Genomic DNA, 27,707 nt, shown 5'->3' with positions numbered 1-27,707 from the left:
TTGGTTAGATGAGCAAGTTGGGTCGGGTCCAGCTGGATCGGGACCCAAACCCCAACTATTCCGGTTCAGTTTTTGGGCTCGGACCCCACCCGTTGGATCCAAAATTGGACTCATTTCTGTACCCCAACTATTCCGGTTCAGTTTTTGGACTCGGACCTGATCCGTTGGATCCAAAAATTGGACTCATACCCGTACCCATTAGGTCCAGGGTCTACCTTGTCAGGTCTTGATTCTGATCGGGTCTAGTGCCACCCTCACTATGAGCTTTTATTTTTGTATAATCACTTGTCATTAGATTTCAATGATTATTCAGTTTAATAGCTAAAGATGACCACAATTCTTAATAGGGTTTAAAGTAAAGTATTTTATCTCCAACAGTTTATGGGTACAACTGGACCCAGACTTGGACTTGAATAGAGCTCGAATCCTTGTTTGGACCCAGACCCGACCGATCAAGTCCAAATATTGAACCCATACCCAGACATGTGTCGGGTATACCTGATGAGTCCCAAGTCGGGTCCCGGTCCATTACCACCCCTAGTTTTCCGTAGAATATCATGGACACGACTTATTGACGTCCAATTGGTGGTTCTCGGTACTCCTTCTGCCCTAATCGATGATCCACTCGTAGCCTTATAAAAATATAAAAATTGCTCAAAATTGCCCAATTTGAGGGAGCTTGTGCTTATGAAGTCATACAAGGGACAAAATGGGAGATGAAGAAGGCATTAAAGGATTTCCGAAGCTCGTTCATCTCACTCTTATGGACTTGGAAGAATTGGTGACATCTGTTTTTCTTTCTATATTAATACATATTGTGAGATGATGAATTAGAGGATTTTTTAGGCGTACTTCTAATTCCACATTTTAAGGTTCCAACAATATGTAAACTTTTGCCTCTTTAAATTTTATATAAGTTGTTTCTTTTCTGAAAATAAATTAACAGGTTGAAACCAATTACATGTATGTAGTGAGTCTATCTCTTGAGTCCTAACATGTAACTCATACCATGACATAATTATTACATATATAACTAACAAAAATGTGATTATCATATTAAGTTAATAATAATAAGCTAATATTGATAATACAATTAGATTATAACTATAAAATTTATACTATGGATATCACATTAAAAATTGTTTTATTGTAGTTTATTCTAACTCTGTAATATGATAATTCTGGCATTGGGACTACCAATTATAATTTCACTAGTTTTATAAATTATATTAACTAAATGATATTGTCAATTAGTTAAAAATTTTCATTATCAATAATATATTGTGATTGTATAGCGACAATAATATAAACTTAAATATAATTAATAAAAGCTTTGCTATGATTAATCATGTTTATTAATCCGCTCAGTATCTATAATATTATAAGGACACGGTTTCACAAGCCCATATAGAAATGAGTCACTTCTTAAAAATTATTTTTGAGATGAAATTTTGGGCCTAATTTTTAAGGACATGTAATCTCTAATATGGAATTTATGAATATGAATAAATAAGTAAATACTAAAAATTAAAAATAATAATTCTATTAGGAAAACATTTAGACTGCTAGTTCCAATTGTTTCTAGATGATCTGCCTATTTTGCATCCATCTTTAAAATGGATGCTTTATGCTTTATACCTCGTATATGTAGAAATCTGGTTCACAAACAATTTTCCATATTATAATATGCATGAACATTGGCTAATTTTCTTACCAAACAATTCTGCAAAAGAAAAAGGTTTACTCTCTCTCGAAACGGTAATGAAGAGTTTTTTTTGGTGAGCCTTCTTTTAATGCATCAGCATTAGTTTTCAAATGCTTTTAAGATCGAAAACACATCAGAAATCGCTACAAATCCATTTCTGCATCTAAACCACGAATATGGAATTCCACCGATGGATTCGATATGACGACCTTTGACGAATTGAAATGAACAATCCAAAAAAAACAAGATACAAGATGGATCTGCTCAAATTTCATTTCTTTATTGCATATTCATGATTGTGGTGGTCAAGATGATAGACCTCAGAACTTTTGAATCTAAAATTCACATCCAAGGCGGATTTGGAAAGCCGGACATAGTAGAACAAGTGGGTCTGGGGATCAACCAAAATTGGCTGTCTGAGCAAAGCCAAACCATTAAACCCAAAATTTTTACATATTTTGAGGTCCATGACACTAAACAAAGAATAAAAAATGATACATACATACACCTAACCCTATTCTTCCCTCCCCTAAATTTATATAGGAAATAACAATATCCTCAACTCTAATTTAAAGATAAAAAAGCACAACTCCTATGGTTAACAATCCCCACCATTTAGCATATAGCTTAGAGAGAGAGTTCCAAGTTGGAATCTAGAATTACAGGTGCTATTTGTAACCATTGAAGGAAGATGAGAGAATTCGGAAGAGCCCATCTGGGTTGTCTGCATGTACCTGCCAAAGTAACCAAAGGTTTAGTCCAATAATTAAATAATTTCTACTACAAACTTAAAATTTACCTATAAATATGTGGCTCCTACCACAAATATTTCAGCTGCGCCCCCATATTTATTAGCTAGAGTTAATCAATTCTCCCAAAATCTTTTATCAACTATCGACTTTTTTAAATAAGGGTGTGGTTTGTATAGAGCTGAGGTTCTAAACCATCAACTTAGATCCCACCTTCAAATAGTGTCGAGAAATGTGGTTTCAATACTGAAAATCTTTGTGATGGCCTTAAAATATATTTCCATATTTAATTATAAAATTTAAAACTTTTAAAATAGTGTAGATTGAGTAGATCTATGAAAACTTGAAAATTTTGAAAATTGATGATCCAAAAATGCGTGTTACAAGATGCAATTTTCCCAAAACTTGAAATCCATTTTTTCCCATGTTCATCCATCTTGATGCCGAAATGATCAATTTGAGAATATTTGGGCATCTAAACGACTTCTAGTGAATTTAAAAAATGAAAGGAAAAAAGGAAAAATATGAAAACTAAAAAAGTATAATAGCTGAAAATGTGGAGAAACACTAGAGAAAGAGTATGCAGTTTGTATATGCAATTTGTATATGCAGCAAGCACTTCAGTTTCCAACAGTTTTCTAGCACCTCCCTAGTGAGAGATAACTGGAGTGTGTAGTTTCTCCACTCAATTTGTATGTCCTCCGCTCATAGTCTGTCCAAATTTTTGGACTTGCATAGGAGAATCAACAAACCCCAATTGTCCGTTGTTCGCATCTGATGGCTAGGAAGTGCTGGCAAATGGTACGAAAATTAAGTACAACCATAGAATACTTCCCCTCGAATAAGAAAGGGGGAATAAAACAATATTGTTAAGGGCACAGCTATCAGAGTATAAAATTCCAACTAAAATAAACAAGAGGTAAAAGGATTAGACTCAAGAAGTTGTTGATCTAAAGTCTGAAAATGTTGCATCAGGGTAAAGAGAGAGAGAGAGAGCATGTCAATGAAGATATCGAGTAACACAAAGACTATCAACTGATCACAATAATAATAATAATAATGACAATGATAATGATAATAATAATAATAATAGTAGCTACCACTACTATTACTACTAGTACTACTAAAGAGATAATGACTATTGACTAATAAAAGTAATGAGAATACCCAATGTCCGGCATCCTCGAGCACATGCATTTCAACCCCACCGCCCTCGTCTATAGCCAGCTCCTCGGCTGCATGTATTCTCTGAATGTCCTTGAGTGCCCATCTATGCAAACTTCTCTCAGCTTTCAAGAAGTTCACATGAACTCCTCGTGGAACATCTTCTACTACTTTCCTATTTCAGAATTCACAAACGTTTCACTCTCTTTCTCACTGTTGTATTGATAAAAAAATGAAAAAAAAAAGTCAAGGTGCAAATCTCTCTCTCTCTCTCTCTCTCTCTCTCTCTCTCTCTCTTTCATGTGCGCACACACACATGCACCTTTAAACATGCATAAATTAGTATACAAGACACCCCATCTCTCTCTCTCTCTCTCTCACACACACACACACACCCCTTTAAACATGCACAGATTAGTATGCAAGACACCCCATCCTCTCTCTCTCACACACACACCTTTAAACATGCAAAAAATAGCATGCAAGACACCCCATCTCTCTCTCTCTCTCTTTCTCTCTCTCTATGAGTGTGTGAATAATATAAAGATCCATGTTTTTGATGTTTTTGATGGTGAATTATGAAAGAGGTGCATATGAATACGAGATTGACAGTAAATACCATAGGTTTGTTTCTTCATAAGACTTGTACATTTCTGTGAGGCCATTGAGGTCAAAGACCCAAGAAAAGCTTGCTGGTATTGAATCAGGAGGTCCAGCAGGTTTGAGATTGGTAACCACCCACTGTAAGGAGTATAGACCACAGAAATATACACATCGTGAAGCAAATTGATAAAAAATTTGGAAATTTCAAATCAACCATAAAGTTATAGTAAATACAGCATTACCCAGTTAAATAGTAGACAACTTTTTTGACATTCAATATTTAAATTTCTGAGCCATAGTACCTGCGCCACATCCTTAGAGAAGCCTTCTTGAACTAGAGCTTCAACAACAACCCGCTTTGATGATACCTAGAAAAAGAATGTAACTAAATAAGGCAAAGAAACTGCATTGAAATAAAAATAAGTTTGTTTTTTAGAAGGAAAATAAAAACAACTTAAGCTATGCACTTGAAGCAATGGAACAAGGTTAGCTACAGTAGCCTCTCCCTTCCCCCTCTCCCCCCCCTCCTCTCTCACTCTATCTCACACACACACACACGATACGAATGCCTGCCACTGCCCCTCATGCAGGAGAACAGACCATGCAAGAATACGTAGATAAGGGGGTTTTGAGGTCAGCAACCCATTCCAGATGAGGTGATGCAAGGTTCTACATTTTCAAAATAAGGGGCAATTGGATCTTCAATGAGTGATTATTAAAAAATACCATTTGGTGGAATCTTTAACAGTACAAATTATATAGCGTCAAAGGTGTTCAATACGAATGTTATACACAATTGTTCAGCATCTGTTGTTTCACTCATGAGTTGTTCTCATCGAACAATTTTATTCCCATGTCCCATATTATAAATCACGTCAAGAACAACTAATCAATTTTTTTATTTAATATGGTGCAAAATATTACTAAAATCTGCAAATAAGATATGGGCATTTGTCAAAACCCTATGTAAAGTTTTACCCATATGTTTTGAAGTAATTTCAAAATGCCCATAAAAAAACACTTGATTTTTGACTTGGAATGGTAGAAATAGGTAAAATGTTAAATAGTTGAAATGTTAGGTGCATTTTGATCAATTTCCCAATAAGATAAGATCAAGGGGACAAAGCAATACTTCAAATATAATAACATCCAGAAAGCTGTCTCCAATTATGAAATTCTCTTAAGTCCTAGGTTTGACCAAACAAATTATCAGACTGGTGATGATCCCTATGTACATAGAACAGAAACAGTACCAGAACCAAACAGGTGCAATAGCTTCAAAACACTTATCATCCCAAAGATAAATTTAGAAAATATTTATATTATAAGTGACTTAATACCCAAGAAATACAACAAAGATCTGTATTTTTTTTCTGCCAATCAAATGAAGGCATCAGGCATGTATATCATCCTTCCATCACAGGGTACATGTACCAACAATCTTAACTTTCGAAAGCAAATGTAAGGTTTAATATTGAGTAGGACTGGCAAAAGAAAATAATGTAGAATATGGTGCTAAGAGCATGCATATTTAATGAGTCAGAGGAGGTGGTCCTGCAACTTATCTACCCAGAATGAAAGGAATCCAAATTATATGAGCACAATTTTGGTGTCCCCTTGTCAATGAAGAAATAATCAACACACCTGTTTTGGCATTTTACTTAAGGCAGCAATCAGTTCAGCAGGATGATCCTCCCCATCTCCACCAGCACGAACTTTACCTGGAGTGGCATCCAATACCCAAACCTTCAAAAGAAAATAAGATAATTAACATCATGATCATCTAAATTAGCAAATGATTCTTGAAAAACACATAATAGAGATAAAACAGCTATTTGTGGAGGGAAAAATAGCAAATACAACAGGGAATTTCTACAATTAAGCATATCAGGAATTTGAGTTTGACTGAATAGGGACAAATATTATAGATACAAGGCGGAGGAGAGAGGAAGAATAGATCCCTGTGGAACCTTTTGGAAGGTTACATCTGTCCAAGCTCCCCAACCATAACTACCTTACTGGAGCTACTAAACTGGTGTTATGTATCCCAAATCACTCCCAATGGCCACAAAAGTACAAGGATGGCTGAGTTATCAATCTTATATATATATATATATATATATAGAGAGAGAGAGAGAGAGAGAGAGAAATAGATAGATAGATAGAGAGAGAGAAAGAGAGAGAGGACACCATAGACAAGCACACAGTTATTCCTTAAGTACATATACAAATAGGACTAACATAGTAACAAGAATATGTGAAGCTCGAGCTCGACACCATTAAACAATTGGAAAACCTACTACAACAGCAATATAATTCAGTGCATATCTTTATGATTGTCTCTAAATAGCATAGTGCAAACAGAGAAACAGTTCTCCATCAGATCTTGTACTCTTACTCTAACGGGACGAGGAAGAGGCTTAGCAGCTTGATCCACCATACTCAAGGCAACTGCACAGATCATTAAGGAAAAGCATTGCATATGAGATTTACAATTGTTCACAGGTACTGCTTGAGAATTCAGGCGAAGTTAACTGATAACCTACTTTAAGTATCAATAAGAATCAAGTTGTATTGATGTCTATTGATTTCCAAAAAATTTAGTAGAGAACACAATTTGTGGGAAACCAATATGCTATTAAGACATACCTTTGCCTCCAAAGCTGTGACCGACTAATACTCGAGGAGTTAATCTAAGCTGTGCTACCTGTACCATTCAAAGTTCAGTCACAATAGCTCTTAATCTTAGATAAGCTAACTTATAGTGAGATGAGGAAATATGGGTCATTATTGAACACATTTTCAAACTAACCCAATATTTAATCTTAGATTCTTAACAAAATTGAGATCCCAAATTTTCAAAAAAAAAAATAAATAAATAAAAAAGATAAAGCAAAGGAAAATCCTAAATATCCTCCAGAGCCTATTACAGCAATATAAATTTCTTGAAAGTCTTGCAAAGCTCCTCCATATTTCATATTACAAAAATAACTTTTTCACTTTGATCTTGATACATATAGATCTTCAAGCTTGCATGATAAATTAGAAAGCAATACTTTCATGTTTATAAAGGCCCCAAATAGTTGGGATACAGCTTGGATAATGATGACTTTCATGTTAATAAAGGGCACTAATTGTAAACTATGTGTGTCCGACTCGGACGCAACGTTACTTGGCAGCTGTCCAGTTAGGAACAGAATCATTGGGAACCGGTGCCAGCTAAGTCTCACTGTTCCCAAGGTTGTATTGTGAATTCTTAAGAGTTAGCTGAGTCTCTGACAGAATTGGTAGAGTCAACTTGCTTTACTCAGGCTCAGGACCCTAGGAAGTCTCAACCCGAGTCCTTGGCTTAAAATACTGGTTGAGAGATTTCTCATGAATTGTGTGAAATGATTTATGGGAGTTGAGGTCTTGCTTGTTTCTTTCAGCATTCACTCAGTAAGAAAGGGAATTCCATGGTACAACAACTAACCAGCTTTAAAACGTCCAGTGCTGCTGAGGCAACTGTATGAGGAGCATTTTTGTAGATTGAAGCTGAGTCACCATGGCAGCGCAAATCGACCAAGAGGAACTGCACGAAATAAAATTAGAGCCTATATATTTCATTAATTTCAAGCAAAGATTTACATAAGAGCTAATCCGGACAGCCCATGTTTTGCATAAAGCATTAGGCGAGAATGTTGAACAACTTCACTTCGGCAATTGAAAAGCATATCTACATATACTTCCACGTAAAGTGTGATTCTTTGGAAAAACAATCACTGTAAGAGCTAATATTGAAAAATAGAAACAACCTGTCAATTAGGTCTTCCAGCTTAAGAGAACATACCTGCCACGTGGGAAATTCTTGTGCCAGTCTTCTTGCAAATGATCCTGAAGCATAAATTGCATTCACAAGTTGGAATCTTAATAAAATTAGAAAAGAAATTTAAATTTTTTGAACAAAGAAGAATAAGTTCATTCCCTGAACTACTTGCAGTACTTCACAGTAACTCCACTATACTGCCAAAATGGATACAACGGCAGATGTTTGACAATCAAAACAAAAATTCGATCAGTTGCCAAACCACACACTTAACCGCTGAATCATGTTCTTTTGAGTGCCAGAAAAAAAAAGAATATAAAGAAAAAGGAGCAGCATATTTAAAGACTCATGAACATATGACACATTTGATCCATTGTTCAAGGTTTAATATATCAAATTGCACTAATTTGTCAGTAGTTGGATAAAGACATACTTGAGACAGTAGCAATAATGATCCACATTAAGCAGTGTTGGGGTTCTAGACATAAGAGATGCTATTATGAAATTAAAAATTGTGTGAATTTCTAGACCACAGAAATGAAATATAAACTGCTTCAGTGAGAGTCATACCCCAGTTCTTCCTGGCACCAAGAATACCATGCAAAAGAACAGCAGTTGGTGGATCTGGTATTGCCCTGTCCATAACGGTGCTCCATCTAAACTGCATATCCAAAGTTGCATATTTGAATACAAAAGTCGTATATTCATACATGACCTCATGTGTCGAAACTCTAGTTCAGGTTATTATCTTGGGCTATGTTTAACATTAAATTAATGAAATATATGAAATAGAAGTAAGCAAATCTATGATTCTATATGCCTACTAGAAATTCGTAAGTTGTCTTTGAGCCAAAGGAACAAATACCTGCAATTACTAAGGTGGAGGGCAATGTCTAAGATTATGGCTTGCAAACGCGTTTGTTTCCTTTTTATATGAATTCCACACAAGCATACATGGCCATGTAGCCTCGTGATTTATAGAATTTCTTACCTGGTAGTCAAGATTCTCCACACATACACTCTTTAGCCAAGCATTCCAGGTGGTTTTCTCCTACTGGTTAATTATTAACAGCTGCTACTTGTCCGAATAGCAGTTTGTAGGGAAGGATAATAGAAATTAATTGGTTTGTTGCATCTTGTTAGAGGACAAGAAGCACCCCATGGCTTGCCTCGCATGTTATACAGATGTCTGCTAAGAGGCAAGGAACACAAGTGAATCCCTCACCGTGAGTCATATATTATACCAACTCCAATACCAGACAAATGTAATCCATGCAAATGGGTGATTGTGAGCTTAGAAGGTAGAAGTTTGTGTTTTGTTTCAAACTCTTCGTAGTACACATACAAAGTACATGCAGTTTCCACCACTGAGATGCCAGACATTGTGCATCATAACTTTAGATGTTAGAACTGGATCTAGGTGTTGATTAGGAACAGAAAGCATTAACTTTGATTCACAGTGAAAGGTATGTATGGTCGTAGAGTGCACTAATCGCTTACTTTGGATCATAAGAAGTTAGTGTCGAAAAAATAGTCCGACAGTAAGTAACCAAATAATTTTCTTTTTTTTTCTGTCATGTTTGGAAGAGTTTTGAGTGGGTACCCAGCAGTTGAATTGATGCGTGAAAGATGTACAAAGGAAATACAGAAGAGTGAAATGTAAAGTGCATGAAATTAATACCTTTGGTCTACTACAGGCCCATATTTGAATCATGCCACACAACCCACATTAACTTTTTCCAGGACAGTTGTTCTTATAAATATTTTTTGCAAGTTAAGAAGCCATATTTTATTTGGAGATGTCCTTTTTGTAGTTGGATTATTTTAGCTATTATGATAATTACAAGTCAGCTCTGTAATTCTTCAAATTTACTATAATATTTTAATAGCATTATTGTTAAATTTAAATGGATGTTACTTATCCAAGAAAATTGAGTGGCGATTACTAAATGTCATCAAGTGACTTTCAATGACTAAGTTTGTTTTTAGAAATTTTAAGAACACAATTTTTTTTTTGGTGGTGTGGGGGTTGGGGGGGGGGAGGAGGGGGGACCTGGTGGTTCTTGTTATGCCACCCTAAAATTAGGGGGCAACGCAGGTCTTATGTGATGGCCGCCCATAGTGTAGAGTGAACTATTAGTAAATGAGTGGAGTGGCCTAATCTGCTCCCAAATTTGAGCATCTGAAAAGAAAAGGTATTGTTTGCCTAAACAAATCATTGGGAATATATTAAGAAGGTATTGTTTTCCTAAACAAATCTTTGGGAATATATTAAGTTACAATTTGAAAGAAAGGTCCGCGAAGGTTCTCTTTTTTATTATAATTTCACGTGTATGAATGATTGGGAAAGGGACACACATTTTTCTTCCATAAGGCTTGCACATGAGGTCTATAGCCAAAATGCCCGGAAGAAGTTCATTACTGGATTCAATACAAACCTTTCCACATACTAGCATAATGTTGATTTTTACCTATGGCCTCTAAGATATATTAGTTTCTTCTCCCTAGGTATATCCACTAAAGCTTGAAGTAGTGTGTACATAACATGAAAAAAAGAACATTATTTTAGTCATAAGGGTCATCATGTCATTGGACGCTCCAAAAATGTATTAGGGGGATTATGCTTAAGACATTATGACTCCATATCAGAGAAATAACCAGTGGACTAACACAAACGGGGCCCAATTTGCCCTTAAGTTCATATCATGGAAACAATAAGGTTTATTTTTACATATATACTGGGTACATGCAGAGTCCAAGAACTTACAAGTCCTGTTACATCAACCTGCTATGCAAGGTCGAACACCCTTGATTCAGGCCTTGAAGCTTATATATTCACAGTTCTAAAAGGACACATACATAGACAAGTGGAAAACACATCAATACCAAGGGCGTAGGGTGCCCGTATACCTGACTATGTGCAAGGGTATTGTCCATAGGTCTGCTCCTTCTTGAGCTGAGGCTTCAAGTGAGGTGGGATCAACAACCTTCCTCTCTCTTAATGATTTCTGCACCACAGATCAGAAGATGGCAATATCGAGGGCCTATTTCTTGACCGACGGTCCAATGAGTAATCACTTTTCTTATCTCTTTATCACGCACAAAATAGAAATGAGGCATGTATCAATTTCGCCCTCCTCCCCTCTCACTGAGAAGTGGGTTTAAATAGACTTCCTAAAATGATAAGGATGAAAGTCTGTGAAGCATATCTAAATCATTGACCATATTCATCTATCTCTCAGGATTCGGTTTAAAAAGATAAGCTTGTATATTTGTTCGAATTTCAAAACGCTTCCGGATGGTTTTAATGATAACTTTGTCGTTACTTGATCTTGATCTTGTCTTGATGTTCGAATTTGAATACGCAACTGCCAAGATTTATCGCGATATTGATGAGAAAATCGAGGTAATCAGTTATTTCTTATCCATTGTCAATCAATTTGCAGAACGATATGTTGACATGTCTGAGTGTTTCCTCTGCTACTTTCTAATGACGAATTCATTCTTCTTGAATTTTGAGAGATGATAGAGGACTCAAAGATGAACACAATGGTTCAAACCTCACTTCAAATGGATCACAAACAAGAGAGATATGGCTTGTCATAGTGAACTCATTTATGCTGCAAATTACAACAGCAAATCTAAGGATTCCGTGTACAACTGCTTCCAACACAAGGGATTATAGACCTTGGGGATATAATAATCTTATGGAGGGGACTATGACACACATCTCCAAAAAAATCGGGTTCAAGATTCTCCATATCATGGGAGAAATCATTCGGAGGCGGTCAAACTCTTTTATAGTTTTTTATGACTCACATTCTCCTAAGAGATTGATGTGATGCTGCACTTTTATGGATAATAGGGCATTGGATTAGGAATCTAATGGTCCAGGTCTCAAGAGAAAAATCTCAATATTAGTGACTGGAGGTACCGTGGCTTTCTGCCTGGCAGTCGACGCATAAGAATCTGGCTACCGACGAATGCGGATGATGAGTTAGGCCAACTCCGAATGACCTGAAACATTAGGATGAGGGATATAATTCCTCAAATATCATTTCTCAAGAGATTTGGATCAATCCCCAAACTATCAAGTTCAGGGTTGTTGGTCAAGGCATATCTTGACCATTGATGAATCAGGCCAGTGGGCCGAATGATGTCCAATTTGTATGATTTTTGCAATGGATAGATTTGCAAGGACATACCTCAATGTGATATCATATGGTGAGGTTTCCTTATGCTCCATCTGACAAATACTCCTTTAGTAGCCCACAGATTCAAAAGACGAATCGTACCGCATCGAACCGTTTAATATCATGTGGAAAGGCGTATCATGGTCTAGGGAGTATATGTCCCAAAGTCTACTCGAATTAAGATGAATTGATGGTCTTTTATAATCGGCCATTAGTCAAGATACACATATTTGTCCGACTACGGATTTGAAAGTGCATCGTACCGTATCCAAACTCCTAAGGCATCCTCTGCTTAAAATCCCATAAAAATCACAAAATTTGCTTAAATATAGTTTGTAATGATTTCTATTACTTATTTTAGCTTTTGCTATTTTTTATTCTTTTACATTTTCTTTTGGATTTTTTAGCCTATTTTGGTGTTGTGCAGGAGTGGACTCAGCCCTATAACTCAGATAAAGCCAGGGCCAAGTTCAAGGTCTGAGCGAAGTCTCAGAACATTGATTTAAAATCATTGGGGTCATCAGATCTCAAAATTCCTAAATTTGTTTATAGTTTACCTATTTCTATAGATGTATGTTACAACTGCATTTTGAAACCCAAACAACTTCACCCCTCAATTGATTGCAACAAATAAACCAGTTACTCCAAGTGACTTCACAAGCACGTGCTACAAGCAAAGCTACATTGTCAATAAGGGAATAGAAAAATAATGCAGAATTGATTATTACATATTCATTATTACATACCCAATCCACGATTATGGAAGATAAAATACAGGATGCATGGTTTTTCAATCCATGAACAAAAAAGTTTGTTAAAAAGAAAACACTTAATTAATCAGGCAAGCTTTGGAAAGGGCAAGGGAAAGGATATATAACCATGAACTTACTAGAGCTCCTTGAACCAAATCGTAGGCCTGCGTGAAATTACGGAATAGTTTAGGAAACGGTAAGTACTCAGTTAAACTCAAAAGTAAAGAATAAGAGCCACATACATAAAAAAGGGAAAAAGATAAAAAGGCAGTGCAGAGACTGAGAGGTAAGAGACTAGGTCAAGTAATAAGATAAGTGAACAAAAGGCAAAAGATAATAAGTACCAAGACACCGGCATGTTTCTTGACATTTTGACCTAGTGGAGGTCTCTCGTCGACCATAGTCATGCAAACTGGGGAACTCTTCCTTGAAACACCATGAAAAGTTCTAGTTGAACGACTTAAAACTAATTGTTTTCCATTGAATGATGTATCCTAAATGCAAAAGATAAGTTTGTTACATCAAATATACATGTTTTACAAACACAAGCAACTGCACAAGTACACCGATCAGCACCATTCTCTTTTCATAGTTATACATCTAATATGCAAACTATTCTTTCCAGATAATTCTTTGTGCAAGAACAGAGATGTACCATCAAAAATAAAACTTTGCAAACTAATAAAGTTGTTAACCCCCTTGTCAAGAACATCTGATCTCTGCTGGTGTATCCCAGAAAGGAACTAAAATCTTTTACACAAAGAAGAACAAGAAGGGAAAGAAGAAGAAGACCACTCAAAAGAAAGATGTGCATTAAGAAAAGGCTGCAGCAGGAGCCAAAGGAATTCAATCAGGTCATATTGTTACCATCACCATGAAAGCTACCGCATCTATAAAGCCCAAGTTATGCCAAGCTCAATTCCCAAACTACAAAATTTATCTACACAAGCTCTGAAAGGTTTCATCTTACACAGGCATAAAAATCTTCTACCCCAGTTGGCGAACAGCAGCTTCACCAGGTGTCAATTTAACAGCCTTCAAAGCTAATGGCCAGTCGAGAATTTTGAAGAAAGATAAAGAAGCAGAGCCAATGAATAAATAAATAGAACACAAACTTGGTGGGTAAATTAAACCAACACAAAGAAGTTCATATATAGAACAATGTTCATTCTCTTGTGGAGATTAGAATTGATATTTTGAAATTTATGATATGTCCCAATAGCGAAGAAAACCCAATCGCAGTCGTTTGGTCTGTTTTTTCTATCAATAAAATAAGGCGAGAGAAGGAGGATTAGAAATATTAATGAAACAAATCACTCCAACTCTTAGGAAAGGAACCATGAAATTTATACCAAACTGAAAGGAAAATTCTATATGCGGCGATTTTTTTTTTTTTTTGAATTGTTTTAAGACAATTACACATGTAACGGCAGAAAAAGAACAAATGAAAACAACAAAGGGAAAAGGAAAATATACAATAGAAATTCAAACACAAGGAGAAGATAAAACAGATCTTGCAAATGGCCCCCTGTTGAAATAACCAGTCATACAAATAAATAAATAGAAGAACAAAAAAAAATACAACCCATTTTTTTTAAAAAAAGGAATTGAACTCATGGCAAAGATTTCATACTTTGTATGCCATAGAAAAGCATTAAAACATAATAGAAATAAGGTGGAAATAAAGTATCCATCTGGTTATACATTGTAGATGAACTAATCCACCATGTACCTTATAAAAATGCAACAAAACCAGCTCATCCTATCCATTAACAGCAAAAACAAATCAATCGACCCTAATTTCAACTTAATTTAATATTTTCTCAAAAGATCCATCATTTGTACACGCACAAGACCAATAAACCAGTACTCTGTCCTCAAAATTATCCAGAGAAAAGCTTATTTTCTCCACTAATGGCCACGAAGACACCAAAAATCCTTAACTTGAACTAAAAATCATCGAAAAATTAATCTAATATTCAAACCATGCAATAGAAAAAATAAAAAATAAAAAGAAGAAAAACAAACTGATAAATCCATCAGTTCCATACCTTACAAAGCCTGAAACACACTCTAGATCCTCTGCATTCACAAGAAGAAAACCATAATTTCTCTGCAACAAATCCAGCATTCTTTTCACACCCACAAACACTAATATTCAAAGCTCCCGCCATTTCAAACTGATTGCAAATCAACCATAATTCAAATTTGCACTGGACAAATAAAAAGGGGATTTTTCTGAGATAATTGCAGGAGAATTCCTGCAAATAAGAGAGATAAAACAATGGAAAATGGTGCATTTATAAATTGAAGGAAAAAGTTTGTTTTTTATTTATTTAATTTAATACGTTTTCCCTCTTTTTAGAAGTCATGAAAAGGCGGAGGCGCCAAAGATTTAGGCCTGGTTGTCACCGACCACTTGCCCTTCTTTTCAATTTTAGGCCACTTGTTTTCTCACAATTAAAATACCCTAGAATTTATTTAAGGACACGGTTTATATGAATCCATATAAAAATGAGTCCTCTTAAAAATCTTTTTTTAGATGGATTTTTGGATGTAATTTTTAACGGCATGTAATCTCGATTTTTGGATGTAATTTTTAACGGCATGTAATCTATAACATGGAGATTATGAACATGAAAAAATAAATAATTTTTAAAAACTAAAAATAAGAATTTTTTTAAAAAAATATTCTATAACATGAAGATTATGAACATAAAAAAATATATAATTTTTAAAAATTAAAAATAAAAATTTTTTAAAAAATATTTGGATAATTAGTTTTAATTGTTTTTAAATGACAACCTATTTACATCCATTTTTAAGATAAATGCTTTATACTTTAGGGCCGCCTATTGTAAAAATGCAATCAAACAATTTTCCTTTGTTTAATAACGATAGAGCCTCTATTTTATTATCTGAAAATCCATTGTCATATCTAGTTATAAAATTATAAGCTTCAAAAATAGTTAAAATCAAGTAGATCTACAAACATATGAAAATCTTGAAAATGGACGGTCTAGATAATGTGTTGTAAGATGCACCTTTTCCAAGATCGTAATCTTTTTTTTTTGTCATATTCATACATCTCTATGTTGAGATGATCAACTAGAGGGTTTTTTTAACAATAAAACAATATTTTCTGATGGATTTTTTAGGTGCATCGGTATTTCTACATTTTAAAGATTCAACCTTAGATAAACTTTTCTCATTTCTAAAATGGGTTTTTTTTCATGTTTGGTTCAAGGAAAAATTTTCTCATTTCTAAAATGGTTTTTTTTTCATGTTTGGTTCAAGGAAAAATATTCCAAGCAGAGAGAAATTCAAGAATTCAGCTTTATGCTTAGACATGAGGATATGAAACCACTTTCCCATGGCACGTCGTAAATTTGCATGGTAATGTGAAACATAGTTATCAAGATCAGCACAATGGGTTGACTGCTGCTTTGATTGGTTTGGTTTAGATAACAAGAAGGTTGGATCGACAGTCAAAATTAGTGTTTGGATAGTTCTGCCGATTTGTTCAACCAGTTAAATAAAGTTTGATAAATTTTTAATATATATATATATATATATATTAAATTAATTTTTTATTATTTTTTTTCCTATTTTTAAGATACAATTCAAATGACTCTACTTATAGTCAATTGGTTTAATTAGACGAAACTCCTCACTTATTAATTACTAGTCCGATCTTGATAATATTTACTGGCTAATATAATATAATTGATAATACTAGTGTAAACATTTAAAATTCTTTAGATCCACTTTCCCATAAAAACAAACATGACACAGTAGATTGGTAAACAATTCTCTCTCCTTGAGTGAGGGATTCTCTGATAGAAAGATAGAAAGGGAAGGATTTGCTATGTAAAGGAAAAAAATAACCCTATTTGTTTTACCCCAATTAGGTCACCTTGATGACCTTATTTGAGTTTTATCTTAGGAAAAATCGAAGTGGAAGTTTTATCTTAGGAAAAATCGAAGTGGAATGGTTAACCTGACATCAGCCCGGAAGCGGTTCAACCTAACTAGTAAACAGATCAATTAAACCATTTTAACCGTATAAGTCCTAGACAGTAAAAAAAATATGTTAAAAAAATGTAAAAAAATCTAATAAAATTTGAAGAGTATACTTAAATAATGATTAAACAAATTATATCCAAATGAAGTTGAAAATTAATGAAAAATATGGATTTTAAAGAATTGTTTTGTACCCAGGGCTATTTTTAAAATTTTATAAAAAGATGGAAAAAGTTAAAAATAATAGCCAAAATAATTTCTAATTTTTTCTACAATGATGAAATTTTTTTTAAAAAATAATACATTACAAACAAAATATCTTATTTTTTATGATTTTATATAAGTTTCCAACCATCAAAACTGGCCGAAACCACTGACCACTGGTTGGTTTCAATCTAACTGAGCTGTTATCGATTAGACCGCCTAATTTTTCCTTTACTGGGTCGGTTTCAATCTAACTAAGCGGTTATCAGTTAGACCGCCTAATTTTTCCTTTAGTGGTTTTATAGGTGTTTGGTTGAAAGTAGGAGAAGAATGGGAGGCATTGAAAAAGTGGGTAGGAAAACGAGTCCCTTGCGAATAATATTTGATAGCGAAGAATGAGTTTGTCATATCATAGTAAAGTATACGATACAATCCCAAATTAGTACCACAAATATTATTTGAAGTTGTGCTTAATTTTGTCGAGAGTATACTATTTTATCTAAAATTAATATATTTTGGTGATATTATTTTGTTAGACATTTGACATTTGGTACATAATTTGCATTGTATATAATATTATTTGATTACTTAATTTTTGGTGATCTATATTTTATTATTAGCAATTTCTAAAAACACATGATTTCAAGAAAAGTACTTTAAATAAAATAAAAATAGCTTTAAAAAAAGGGAAAATTTTATATAGAGCCGAGGCTCTAAACAATCAAAGTGGAGCCTACCACAAAAATTTCACTGAAAGAGGTTGTTTTGATGCCCAAATATCTTCATATTGATCATCTCGACATCAAGATGAATGGACATGAGAAAAAAATGGATTTCAAGTTTTGGAAATAGTGTATTTTGTAACGTATTTTTAGACCGTCAATTTTCAAGATTTTCAATTTTTTATAAATATGTTGATCTACACTATTTTTGAAGCTTTAAACTTTATAAATAAAGATGAAAATATATTTTAAGGCTATAAAAAAGATTTCCAGTATTGAAACCACATTTCTCAACACTATTTGAAGGTAGGCTCGAATTTGATTGTTTAGAGCCTAGGCAATGCATAAAAGTGTTTATTATAAGTTTATCTCATATTACTTAACCATAGACATTGCCAAAAATATAGATAATTCATTCTCGAAATTAAATTTATCGAATAATAAATTATTAGTGATGAAGAGTACATCTAAATAGGCCTAAAGGGTGCGATTTTTGAAGGGCAGTGGCATAAGTTTTGTGATGTATGGTAAAGTTGCACTTCAAAATGAGAACAAGTTTAAAATAATATATTTAAAAAATACTCATAAATTGCATACATTGCACCAAAAATTTCTCACCAACTAATATTACAAAGCCTCATCTCAAGTAAATGACGTGGCTCAAACTGCATAAGGGAAAAATTTACTTATTTCAAAATCGAGGGTATTTTTTATCATTGTTATTACAAAATTTCAAAAACACCCTCAAGCCACTCTCACTGTGGCTGGAATAATAGCCGGTAAATGAGATTCCAGTGACCCGAGAAACCCGATTGCTGGAATCATTGCGGAGAAAGTAAATTTTGGCGAATCCGTGGGGTCGACCATCCTCTTGTAGGGCCCAAGCCACTTGGCTTGCATGTACCTTCGAGTTCTCCATGGGCCCATGTGCATTTTCCTCTCTGTCAATGACTTTTTTCCGGCCTCGCAAATTATGGATAATATGGCCTCTAGGTGGTCAGGCTTTCCGATATAAACCTCCGGTAATAGGTTGACAAGGCTATGGTAGTCTTGGCTAGATCTTGCAATTTCGAACTCGGCCCTGAAATCGAGCTCGATAATGAGTCGAGATCCGTTGGCAAGGATTACATCTAAGTATTCATGTTTTCCTGAAATTGCAAAAGAAAGAAGAGGCAGGAATCAGGGAAAGGTTGGTAAAACATTCAAAAAAGGGAGAGGATGGTTAATGTCTTAAGAGCTAATGCATGAGTTGTTGTGCAGAACACCTTAGCACCATAGCAGATGGTTAATGGCAGTGTAGAAAACAAGAGAAAACAACAGTGAACATCAACAATACAAAGCAAATATAATCAAAAGAAATGGACAAAGTCTATATCAGGTGATAACCTTATGAAATCATGTACATTTCTTTATATATTTTGTAGTTACGTAATATTTCCCTAATCAGGCTGGCTATATTAATTTTTTTTTTTTTTTTACACCTTTTTGTATGTCACACGGTATAATGTATCTACCTCTGTACATATATATGGGATTTTCTCCCAGAAGTTGAATATAGAAAAGAGAGAAATTTCTCACAAACCTCATACTATAAAAGTAATGGGCACTTAAAAAAATCCATTACAACAGAGTTTCCAAAGTTGGAAAACCCTCCATTTAATCATCTTGAATCTTGACCATTAACTTTTATGGATATGAAGAGAAAAAGAATTTTAATTCAAATAAATATTGCATCTTATAACAAGTTGTTTGGACCATATATTTTTAAGAATTTCAAAAGTTCATAGATTTCCTTAATTTGTACATTTTTTTTAAATTTAAAAATTCACAATTAGGGAGAAAAGCAGATTTTTAAGTCATTTTAAGGTTTTTGAACATGAAAACTACATCTTTTGACAAAATTTGGAGGTGCATGTTGCTTGTATAGTATAAGATGGGCACCTTATATAAACCTGACCCGGAAGTTGAAAATCATAAGAATGTCAAGATTTACATGGTTCTAATGTCACTACGTCTACATGACCATATCTACATGCTGAAAATCGCCATATGATGCTTGTAATTTCCAAGTCCCTAAGGGGTCAAATTTTCCAAATTATTTGACACCTCTAAGTTGTCAAATTTCACAAAGGATGACTAAAGCTGATTGTGATATCCATATACAAAGAAGTAAGTGGTCTTCTAATATGCTATACCATTTAGTTTAGGATACAATTTGTTTATGTAAGGCATCCACCTTTAGAAATCAAACCTGCACTTTCAACTCAGCAGTTCTAGTGCAAAAAATTTATGATAGCCTGAAAATTTGTTTCCTTAAAAAAATCCATCTCAAAAATAGATTGATTAAGAGGCCCACATTTCTACATATGCAGGCTTGGCCGCATAGAAACCGGGTCCTTTCCATCTATAATTATGAATTTTAAAACTTTAAAGCCAATGGAGATTAAGCATATCAATGAATACGTGAAAATCTTGAGAAGGGATGGTATAGATAACATATTACAAGATTCACTATTTTTAAGATTTGAATTTTTTCCTTTCATAAATATTGAGATCGAGATGATCAATTGGAGGGTTCTCAAACACCAAAACAACACTTTTGGGTAGTATTTTAAAACCCGGTGATTTTGTATCCAGATCGCCTATGTAGAGGGTTCTCCATTGCGAAAACAACACTTTTGCGCTCGTACTAAATTATTCATTTCATGACAAAGTTTAGTGCCATGGGATTATCAAAATCACATTCTATTATTAGCTCATGACCATCCAATCTTTAGATCATGACTTGATCAAAAGATGGTAGCTGCGAAAAAGTGGATCCAACAGTTAACATAACATGGCCCCAATTTTCTGCCTTTCTCACTATTCATCAATGTAATTCACAAGCTCTACTGGACCAATAAATTTCTACAGTTGCAATGGAGTATACAGTGTTGGACTATATAATACAGTCCAATACTATTACTTGGACAGTGCAGTTTCAATGGACTATAGAACTACACGATGTTTAGTCCACTACTATCATTTGGGCATTGTAGAAAACTGCAGCCTTATTAAAACATTTTCTTATAGAATGTATTGTGCTTTCTTTTTTATGGCTTCCAAATAAATTTAACTAATCTAGATTTTGATTTTAGTTGTCGTTAACATAAAAAACGAAAAAAGGGAAAAAAAATACCTTTAGGAATGTGTTTTGTGGTCCTCCATTTGGATTTACAGAGAGCTGCATCATAGCCAGAAACTCGAAGAAGGTGTGCGACCTCGTGCTTCAAGCATGCGGTGCATGGGCCACCCCCACAAGTGCAAAATTCCGAGGATCTGGCAATCTTAAGGGCCCCGATCACGTCTTGCTGGAGTTTTGATTCGTCTGAATTGCCTACTTCTATGAACTCCTGCAGTTATGTAATCTAAAGACTTCAAATAAAGATCATATTTCTATATTTTTCTTTTAGAGAATAAGTTTTGCAAAAGTATATAACTTGACCGTTGAATGTAAAATTCGGTCACTACATTTAAAAGTTCAAAAAAATATTTCTCGAATTTTGTGACACACCCAAGCTATCGGATTTCATATCGGATGACTATAAGTAATTGTCACCACCTTATGTCAAAAATAAATGATCTCGTTGTATACAATACCATAAATTTTTTTAGTTCATTTGTGTGTGCTCTATTGCATTAGGGGACAGTTTGCCTGTGTTTATCACTTAGGAAATCTCTCTTCTATTTGGGCTGGTAGCAGGCTGGATTTGGTCGTGACTCTTGGGTCCCTATAGTGCCGGCCTGGGCTTAGTCTTAGCCCAATCTTGGACCGGCTGGGGCCAAAAAGGCAAAAGCAAAAACATGGCTGCTCATGTTGTGACCATTATCCATGCCCTATTCTCGGGCCACAATTTGTGGCGTAGCCCTAGTTTTGAAGTATAGGCTGAGAGTTGGGCCGGACAGAGTGCGTGGCCCAATGCTAGCCCTGGTGCGCATGTTTGCCTATTGTCTAACCTAAATTTTGGTAGAAATGGATTAAAAATAAATTTTGTTTTATTCATCTTTGGTTCAAGGTGATTATCAATAGTTTTGACCGTTGGATGTGAAATTAGATGGTTACATTTATTTCATTGACCAAACTCAAAGTTCAAAAACAGCTTTTTCGAACTTTATGACATGTCTAAACTATCAGATTTCACATCATATTATTGTAAATAATTGTGATTTCCTTATACAAAAGATAAATAATTCCATTATATACAATCCTATAGAAAAAATATTATTTGTGCCTGGATTACTTGATGATGTGGCCACTTACCACCGTTTGGATAGGCAAGCAGGGTGATTCTCACCAATCAATATGTAAACCATGATCGCCTCTTTTATGTGGTCCACAATCCAAGTTCACTCGCGCCATGTGTCTTATTTCCGTGGGCCTTAGTTACACCACCTTTCTCTCTCTCTCATTTTTTTTCTCATTTTTTGTGATCCACATGCTCTCTCTCACATTTTTTTATGGTCCACATTCTCTCTCTCTAGTTCCATCCTCCCTCTCTCTCTCTCTCATTTTTTGTGGTCCACTCTCTCTCTCTCTCTCTTATTTTTTGTGGTCCATTTTCTGTGATCCTCTCTCTCCCTCTCTCTCTTAATTTCTAATTTCTAGATGATAAATCAAGAGAACAGCGACGACATTCATAAATCCACATTAAATGCCATATCAAAGTTTCTTAAAAAATAGAAAAAACGGTCAGCCAAAAAATAACAAAGAATTAAGAATCATCTTCTAATTTAAGAAGCTCAAATATTATTTGAAGAGTCCCCAAAAAAAAAAAAAAAAAAAATCTAAGAGATTTTCAGTCATCTAAACCAGCGTTTGAGATCTAAAATTTGCAACCAGACAGGATATATCAATCGATCTATCTCTAAAAAAAAAGAGGCAAAACTCTATCACAAATTGAATAATTTTCATATAAAATGTTTAAAAATCAAACAATACATTCATTACCTATTCCATTATCATTTTTCAAATCCAGAAAAAAAGAAGATGTTTATCCAAATCTTGTCTGAATTATCATTAATTCAAACACACCATTAACCGATGTAACTATAAATCTTTTTTTTTTAATATTCAACAAAAAAATTAAGCTTTTATGCACAAGATTTGGCTTAAAAGGGTTTTTACTTTTATTCAAATTAAATTTGAGTAAAATTCACAATTTTATCTCATGCAAAGGACTTTTCATCATTCATCACTTTTTATGAAAAAACAAAAAACCCAAAATTACCTCTACCAAGCATCGCTGCACCTTCCAAAAAGACGCATTCTCGCCGGAATCCAGGGATCCACCCCCCTCTTCTTCACCGGAATCCTGTGAAACTTCACCGGAATCCAGCCAATTGTCGTCGAGAACATTTGAGATAATGACATTTATGTCCCCACCATCAAAGGCCGTTGCAGTGCTGGCCATTTGAGGTCTGTAATGTTATTACGAGGATGGTGGAATCAAACGAGAGAGAGAGGCTAAGAATTTATATAGCCAATTCAAGGGTCAGAAATCACCGTGCCTTTGTACCAAATGACCGTTCCATCCTTGAGTTTTGATATGGCCCCTTTTACTCCTTGACTTTTAAGTAATCTCTCTCATTCCTAGTTTCTATTATGATGTATTCTTTTTATTTTTTTTATTTTTTTTTACACCGGGTTTATCTAGTTCGAAAAAATACAGGGATTTATATTCTTACTATGCCACCTTTGTGCTTTAGTCTTAACAGGCACTGGCACTGTTTTTGGGATGGGCCCACTACCGGCCAACCTTGGTTGGAATCATATTAGTTTAGGCCTAAAAGAATAAAAGAGAAAAAATACAACACAAGGCCCGGTTAGGCTGGCCATGATCCCTAGCCCAACTAGTGTTTATTTGTTTGTAATATGTTTTTATTATGAATACTTATTTTTATTTTTTCCCGTCCTTTTTGAAAATTTATAAAAATACCTTTGACAAAAATAAAATTTCTAAAATTAAAATTTTTTCACTAATTTTCAACTTCTTTGTGTTTTGTTTCATCATATACTCTTCATAGGTTTTAAGATATTTTTTTATTTAGTTTTCATTATTTTTTTTAAGATTTTTTGATTGGCCGGTTAGGCCGGTCTAATCAATCAATTTACCGATTACTAACTTGGAAAAAGTTACCAAAAATATCTCCAAGATTATAGGGCCTTTTGCTAAATAATATTATTTTCTTGAGATTTACATGATGACTAGGATAGGGTTATCTTTAAAGTTTAAACCAATCCTTGATTAAAAAGAAAAAAAAATAACACATAAAGATAGAGTGTAATTTATAAATAAAAGAGAAGGATAGGATAGCTTCTTACTCAGGCCAAGAGAGCGAAGACAGGACAGTGATTTAGAGAGAGAAAGAATCCTGTTTTTTCTCTCTTGATTTTACCCATAAACCACCCTATAGAGCGGTAGAGAGAGAAAGGCTTCATTACTTTCGTCTTGTTCAAGTCCTGAAGACTCCTTTACTTTGGGTACGTTCTTCATCTTCGTAAAGCTTCACACTCTTATCTTCTTTTTTTTTTCTTTTTATGTTAAGTGTTGAAAAAATTCAAATCGTTCTCATAATTTGAAGTAAATTTATTATGTTTCTTGTGCTTCTTTTTCGTTTATGAATAATGAATGCATACTGCTTGGCCCTTGCTTTATTTTTTTAGCCTCTTTGCATGATTAGGAATATAAATTTAGTCTTGTGTGGATTGTTTGGTGAATTAGAACAGTCTTACCAAATGAATTTCAATTTCTTAAGTTTCATTTCCATTCTGGTTTATGCGGGTTAATGGAAAAATATTTGTTTCTTCACAATAATTCTTTCTGCCTTTGCTTTATTTTCACTTTGTTCTGTCCTTTCTTGAATTGTGCTTTTCTGGACCCTCTGTAATCTGATTCTCGGTTTCTTAGTTTTATCTTTCTTTGAGTTTTACTCTGTTTCAGTTTTCGCTTTCCTTAATTTTTTGATGTTCTTTTTGCACCGTATTTCGCTTAATTTGCTTCCCTTCATTTCTTTTTCTGTTGTACGAGAGAGAGAGAGCAGTGGGCAAAAACTCTGGCGAGCCAACTCGGACTCGCTGGAGTAACTTTGAATCTTCCAAGTATCTCCAAGTTAGGTGATGAATCTTTTAAAATGAAATAAAAATTCAGAAAAAAGAAATTTAGTTGTATATATTATGTTTTCTATCATTTTAGCAAATATTGAAAAATATTTTGCCATAACTACTTACTTTTATATTTTTCCTTATTTTAGATTATTTCTTAGAATTGTTTACAAAGATACCAATATCTTTAATTACAACGAGGTCACAACTATTATCACTCATTATATATGTCAAATTAGATGGCTTGTCACAAAAGTCGGAGAATATTTGTTTGGAACTTTGTATATATTCAATGACACTCTTATAACTACTAGTTTTGAAATTTCAAGGACTAGAATGATTGTGACCTTGTACAATAAGTAAATAGTTTCTTTGTATGTAATCTAGTTTCTTAAATGTGCTTAGAAGAGCCTTAAATTTTACATAATCATTTCCTACTATAGAGAGAGAGAGAGATTTTCTCTTGAATCATTTTCCGCATAAGTTTGATTATTTTTTTGGCTGAAATATAGACAATTTTGTGGTTTTTTTATCTTCATTTGTGTGTAGGAACACGTCAGTTCTAATTATAGGAATGCTCTCCATCCATCTCCTCCTCTTGCGAAATTTTAAAACAAACCAATCTAATTCTCCATTTCTCCAAGATTCTGACAAGTTTTTCTTCGTATCCTTTGTTTTCATTGCTTTTTGTGAAGTTTGTAAGTCCAATCTCTCGAGAAGATGGAAGATGAAAGACTCGAATATAGTATTCAGAAAGGCTTGGGGACAGTGAAGGACATAGGTGAAGGGGATCTTTGCTCTATTTGTCTAAAGGAATTTTGCAGTGATCCTCTTGATGTTAGGGCAATGGGTTGCAACCATGTATTTCATAAGACTTGCATGAAATAAGACCTGCATATGCAAGTGGCTTCAGAAGGCTGATACCTGTCCACTTTGTAGATACCGATTGCGTTCATATGGTTTCTTAGAAAGTTGAAGCATATAAAAGCTGTGTTTTATTACATAAGAGATGGGATCGAGACTGGTGATATTGATTTGGCATATACATACACCGAGGCTATACTAGCCAACTCTATGACCAAAGGATTGGTTCACAATGTTTTCATGAGACATGTACATGGTATGGGACCGAGAAAGGCTGAATGCTATTGGTGTAATACTCTACATTTAAATTTAAATCTTACTTGATATTCTTTCTCATGTTTTAACCTTCTTAGTTAGTTTAGATTTTTTGATGTGGTTAACTTTCTTAGTTTATTTCCACTTGTGTGTTTCTTCAACTTGTTAAAGAACAGAGCCATCAAATGTCAATTTGTGAATATAACACCACACCTATACTAAGGGAGAGCAAATAATCGATTTGAAACACATGAATATAACACCACACCTATACTAAGGGAGAGCAAATAATCGATTTGAAACACAATAGAATGAATAATCGACTTCAAAAAAAACTTCTCTACTTTCTCTCAAGGTAGACCCAAAACCTATTAATAAACTTCAAGGGTCTACTTTCCCCACACAATGACACTTTTTCACATAACTCAAATTCATGTTTGAAATAGTAATAAATATTACGAAAATAGTTATCAGGGTTGTACCGCCCACTAAATCAGTGAAGGGTTTGGTCCAATCTAAATTAATCAAACTGTCGATTCAACTGGGACAAACTGATTTCAAAATATATATGAAACAAGTTATAAAATAAAATTGAACTTTTTTTTTCTCAACATTGTTTAACATGTTGAAATTTGGATGCTCTGATATTGATTTAATTGGTTTATGACCAAATTATATTTTTGTTTTAGATTGGACCGGCCAAAACACAGGTTAGCAGTCTGACTGCGTGGTCTAATCAGGCCTTGCTAACTATGATGGCAACCATACACATGACAATCGTATCCAATTAAGACTCTAATTTTAAACAACTACAAATACAATAAAGAAATAAAAAATAACAAAGTTTTTGCATAACAGACCTATATTAGAGAAAAAGTGGGGTTGTATCTACCCAAAAAAAAAAAGAAAAGAAAGTTGGGTTGTGTGTTTTGAATTGTATTAACAAGCGTTTTCAAGATCCGACTAGCAATTGAATTGGTCAGAGGTACGGTCCACAAAACCGACCCAACTATTGGTTGAAACGGTTGGATCGGATTTTTGAAAAAAAGAAAAAGAAAAAGAAAGAACAGTAGAAATAATATTTTAAAAAATATAAAATACATTAAAAAATGGGCTTTATAGAAAAAAATTAAGCATCACCTCAAACTCACCCAAAAATATAGTTTCAATGTTAGAAAACATTCAAATCGATTATCTCGACCTTCTCATTATAGTAGTGAAGCAAATAAGGACTTCAAGCCCAAGCCCAAGCCCAAAAAATACTGTAATGTATTATCTAGACCGTCAATTTTCAAGCGTTCATAGATCTTTATGATTTATAATTTTTTAGCTACAAATTTCACAACTAGTAGTAAAAATAAATTCGAATAGAATAGTATTTCTCCCACCTTTGTGTCACATCAAATGCCACATCTTACTCTTTCAACTGTTTCAACTTTCAAGGAAGAGAGTGTCTAACATACACGCACAAGCTAAGAGAAAAATGGGATAGAGAGCTTTGAGTTTATTTTTTGATGGTATTATACA

General features: G+C 34.1%; 2 protein-coding genes and 1 long non-coding RNA gene across 17 annotated transcripts; 1 reads left to right on the top strand and 2 right to left on the bottom strand.

The window, feature by feature from the left end:
• Positions 1-1,966: 1,966 nt before the first annotated feature.
• On the bottom strand, positions 1,967-15,246 carry LOC18427700 (alpha/beta-Hydrolases superfamily protein). Of its 15 annotated transcripts, none has more exons than XR_016043740.1 (14): positions 15,023-15,246; positions 13,316-13,465; positions 13,109-13,135; positions 10,937-11,034; positions 8,597-8,687; positions 8,051-8,094; positions 7,694-7,792; positions 6,871-6,928; positions 6,614-6,672; positions 5,866-5,967; positions 4,524-4,589; positions 4,238-4,359; positions 3,622-3,793; positions 1,967-3,245 (listed from the first exon to the last, which is right to left on the bottom strand). XR_016043740.1 is itself a non-coding variant. In XM_088851066.1 (14 exons), the coding sequence occupies exons 4-14, from the start codon at positions 10,961-10,963 to the stop codon at positions 2,374-2,376; spliced, it is 900 nt and encodes a 299-aa protein (XP_088707192.1). In that variant the 5' UTR covers positions 10,964-11,034; positions 13,109-13,135; positions 13,316-14,014; positions 15,023-15,246; the 3' UTR covers positions 1,967-2,373. The 15 variants fall into 15 exon arrangements, 14 of the variants coding, with proteins under 14 accessions (XP_088707192.1, XP_088707190.1, XP_088707193.1 ...); XM_088851066.1 differs by having other exon boundaries at positions 1,967-2,439; positions 6,620-6,672; positions 13,316-14,014; XM_088851064.1 differs by having other exon boundaries at positions 1,967-2,439.
• A 3,220-nt stretch (positions 15,247-18,466) lies between these two features.
• Positions 18,467-23,407, bottom strand: LOC18427699 (uncharacterized). The gene is made up of 3 exons (XM_088851058.1): positions 23,188-23,407; positions 21,099-21,312; positions 18,467-19,068 (listed from the first exon to the last, which is right to left on the bottom strand). Exons 1-3 carry the CDS (start codon positions 23,368-23,370, stop codon positions 18,665-18,667), a joined length of 801 nt encoding a protein of 266 aa, XP_088707184.1. The 5' UTR covers positions 23,371-23,407; the 3' UTR covers positions 18,467-18,664.
• Positions 23,408-24,274: 867 nt separating this feature from the next.
• On the top strand, positions 24,275-26,261 carry LOC148779957 (uncharacterized). Its single transcript, XR_016043517.1, has 2 exons — positions 24,275-24,440; positions 25,757-26,261. It is a non-coding gene; the product is annotated as an uncharacterized LOC148779957 (long non-coding RNA).
• The last annotated feature ends 1,446 nt before the right edge of the window (positions 26,262-27,707 follow it).

The sequence above is a fragment of the Amborella trichopoda genome, chromosome 11 (genome assembly GCF_054954075.1).
Source record: "Amborella trichopoda isolate Santa Cruz 75 chromosome 11, AtrichopodaSantaCruz75HAP2 v2.0, whole genome shotgun sequence".
Classification (NCBI taxonomy): Eukaryota; Viridiplantae; Streptophyta; class Magnoliopsida; order Amborellales; family Amborellaceae; genus Amborella; species Amborella trichopoda.
Note: the sequence above shows the minus strand (reverse complement) of the source record. Positions and strands in the feature narration are given on the sequence as shown.

Bases quoted from the DNA above. Each gene is read 5' to 3' on its own strand.
- LOC18427700 (XM_088851059.1), bottom strand. From the start codon at position 15,145: ATGGCGGGAGCTTTGAATATTAGTGTTTGTGGGTGTGAAAAGAATGCT. The intron at 8,688-13,108 runs GTAAGTTCATGG...TTGGATATGCAG, and splicing joins ATTTGGTTCAAGGAGCTCTA to TTTAGATGGAGCACCGTTAT. The intron at 4,590-5,865 runs GTGTGTTGATTA...TTCTTTTTCTAG, and splicing joins TAAGTAAAATGCCAAAACAG to GTATCATCAAAGCGGGTTGT.
- LOC18427699 (XM_088851058.1), bottom strand. From the start codon at position 23,370: ATGGCCAGCACTGCAACGGCCTTTGATGGTGGGGACATAAATGTCATT. The intron at 21,313-23,187 runs GTAATTTTGGGT...ACATAACTGCAG, and splicing joins TGCAGCGATGCTTGGTAGAG to GAGTTCATAGAAGTAGGCAA. The intron at 19,069-21,098 runs GTATTTTTTTTC...TTGCAATTTCAG, and splicing joins CACAAAACACATTCCTAAAG to GAAAACATGAATACTTAGAT.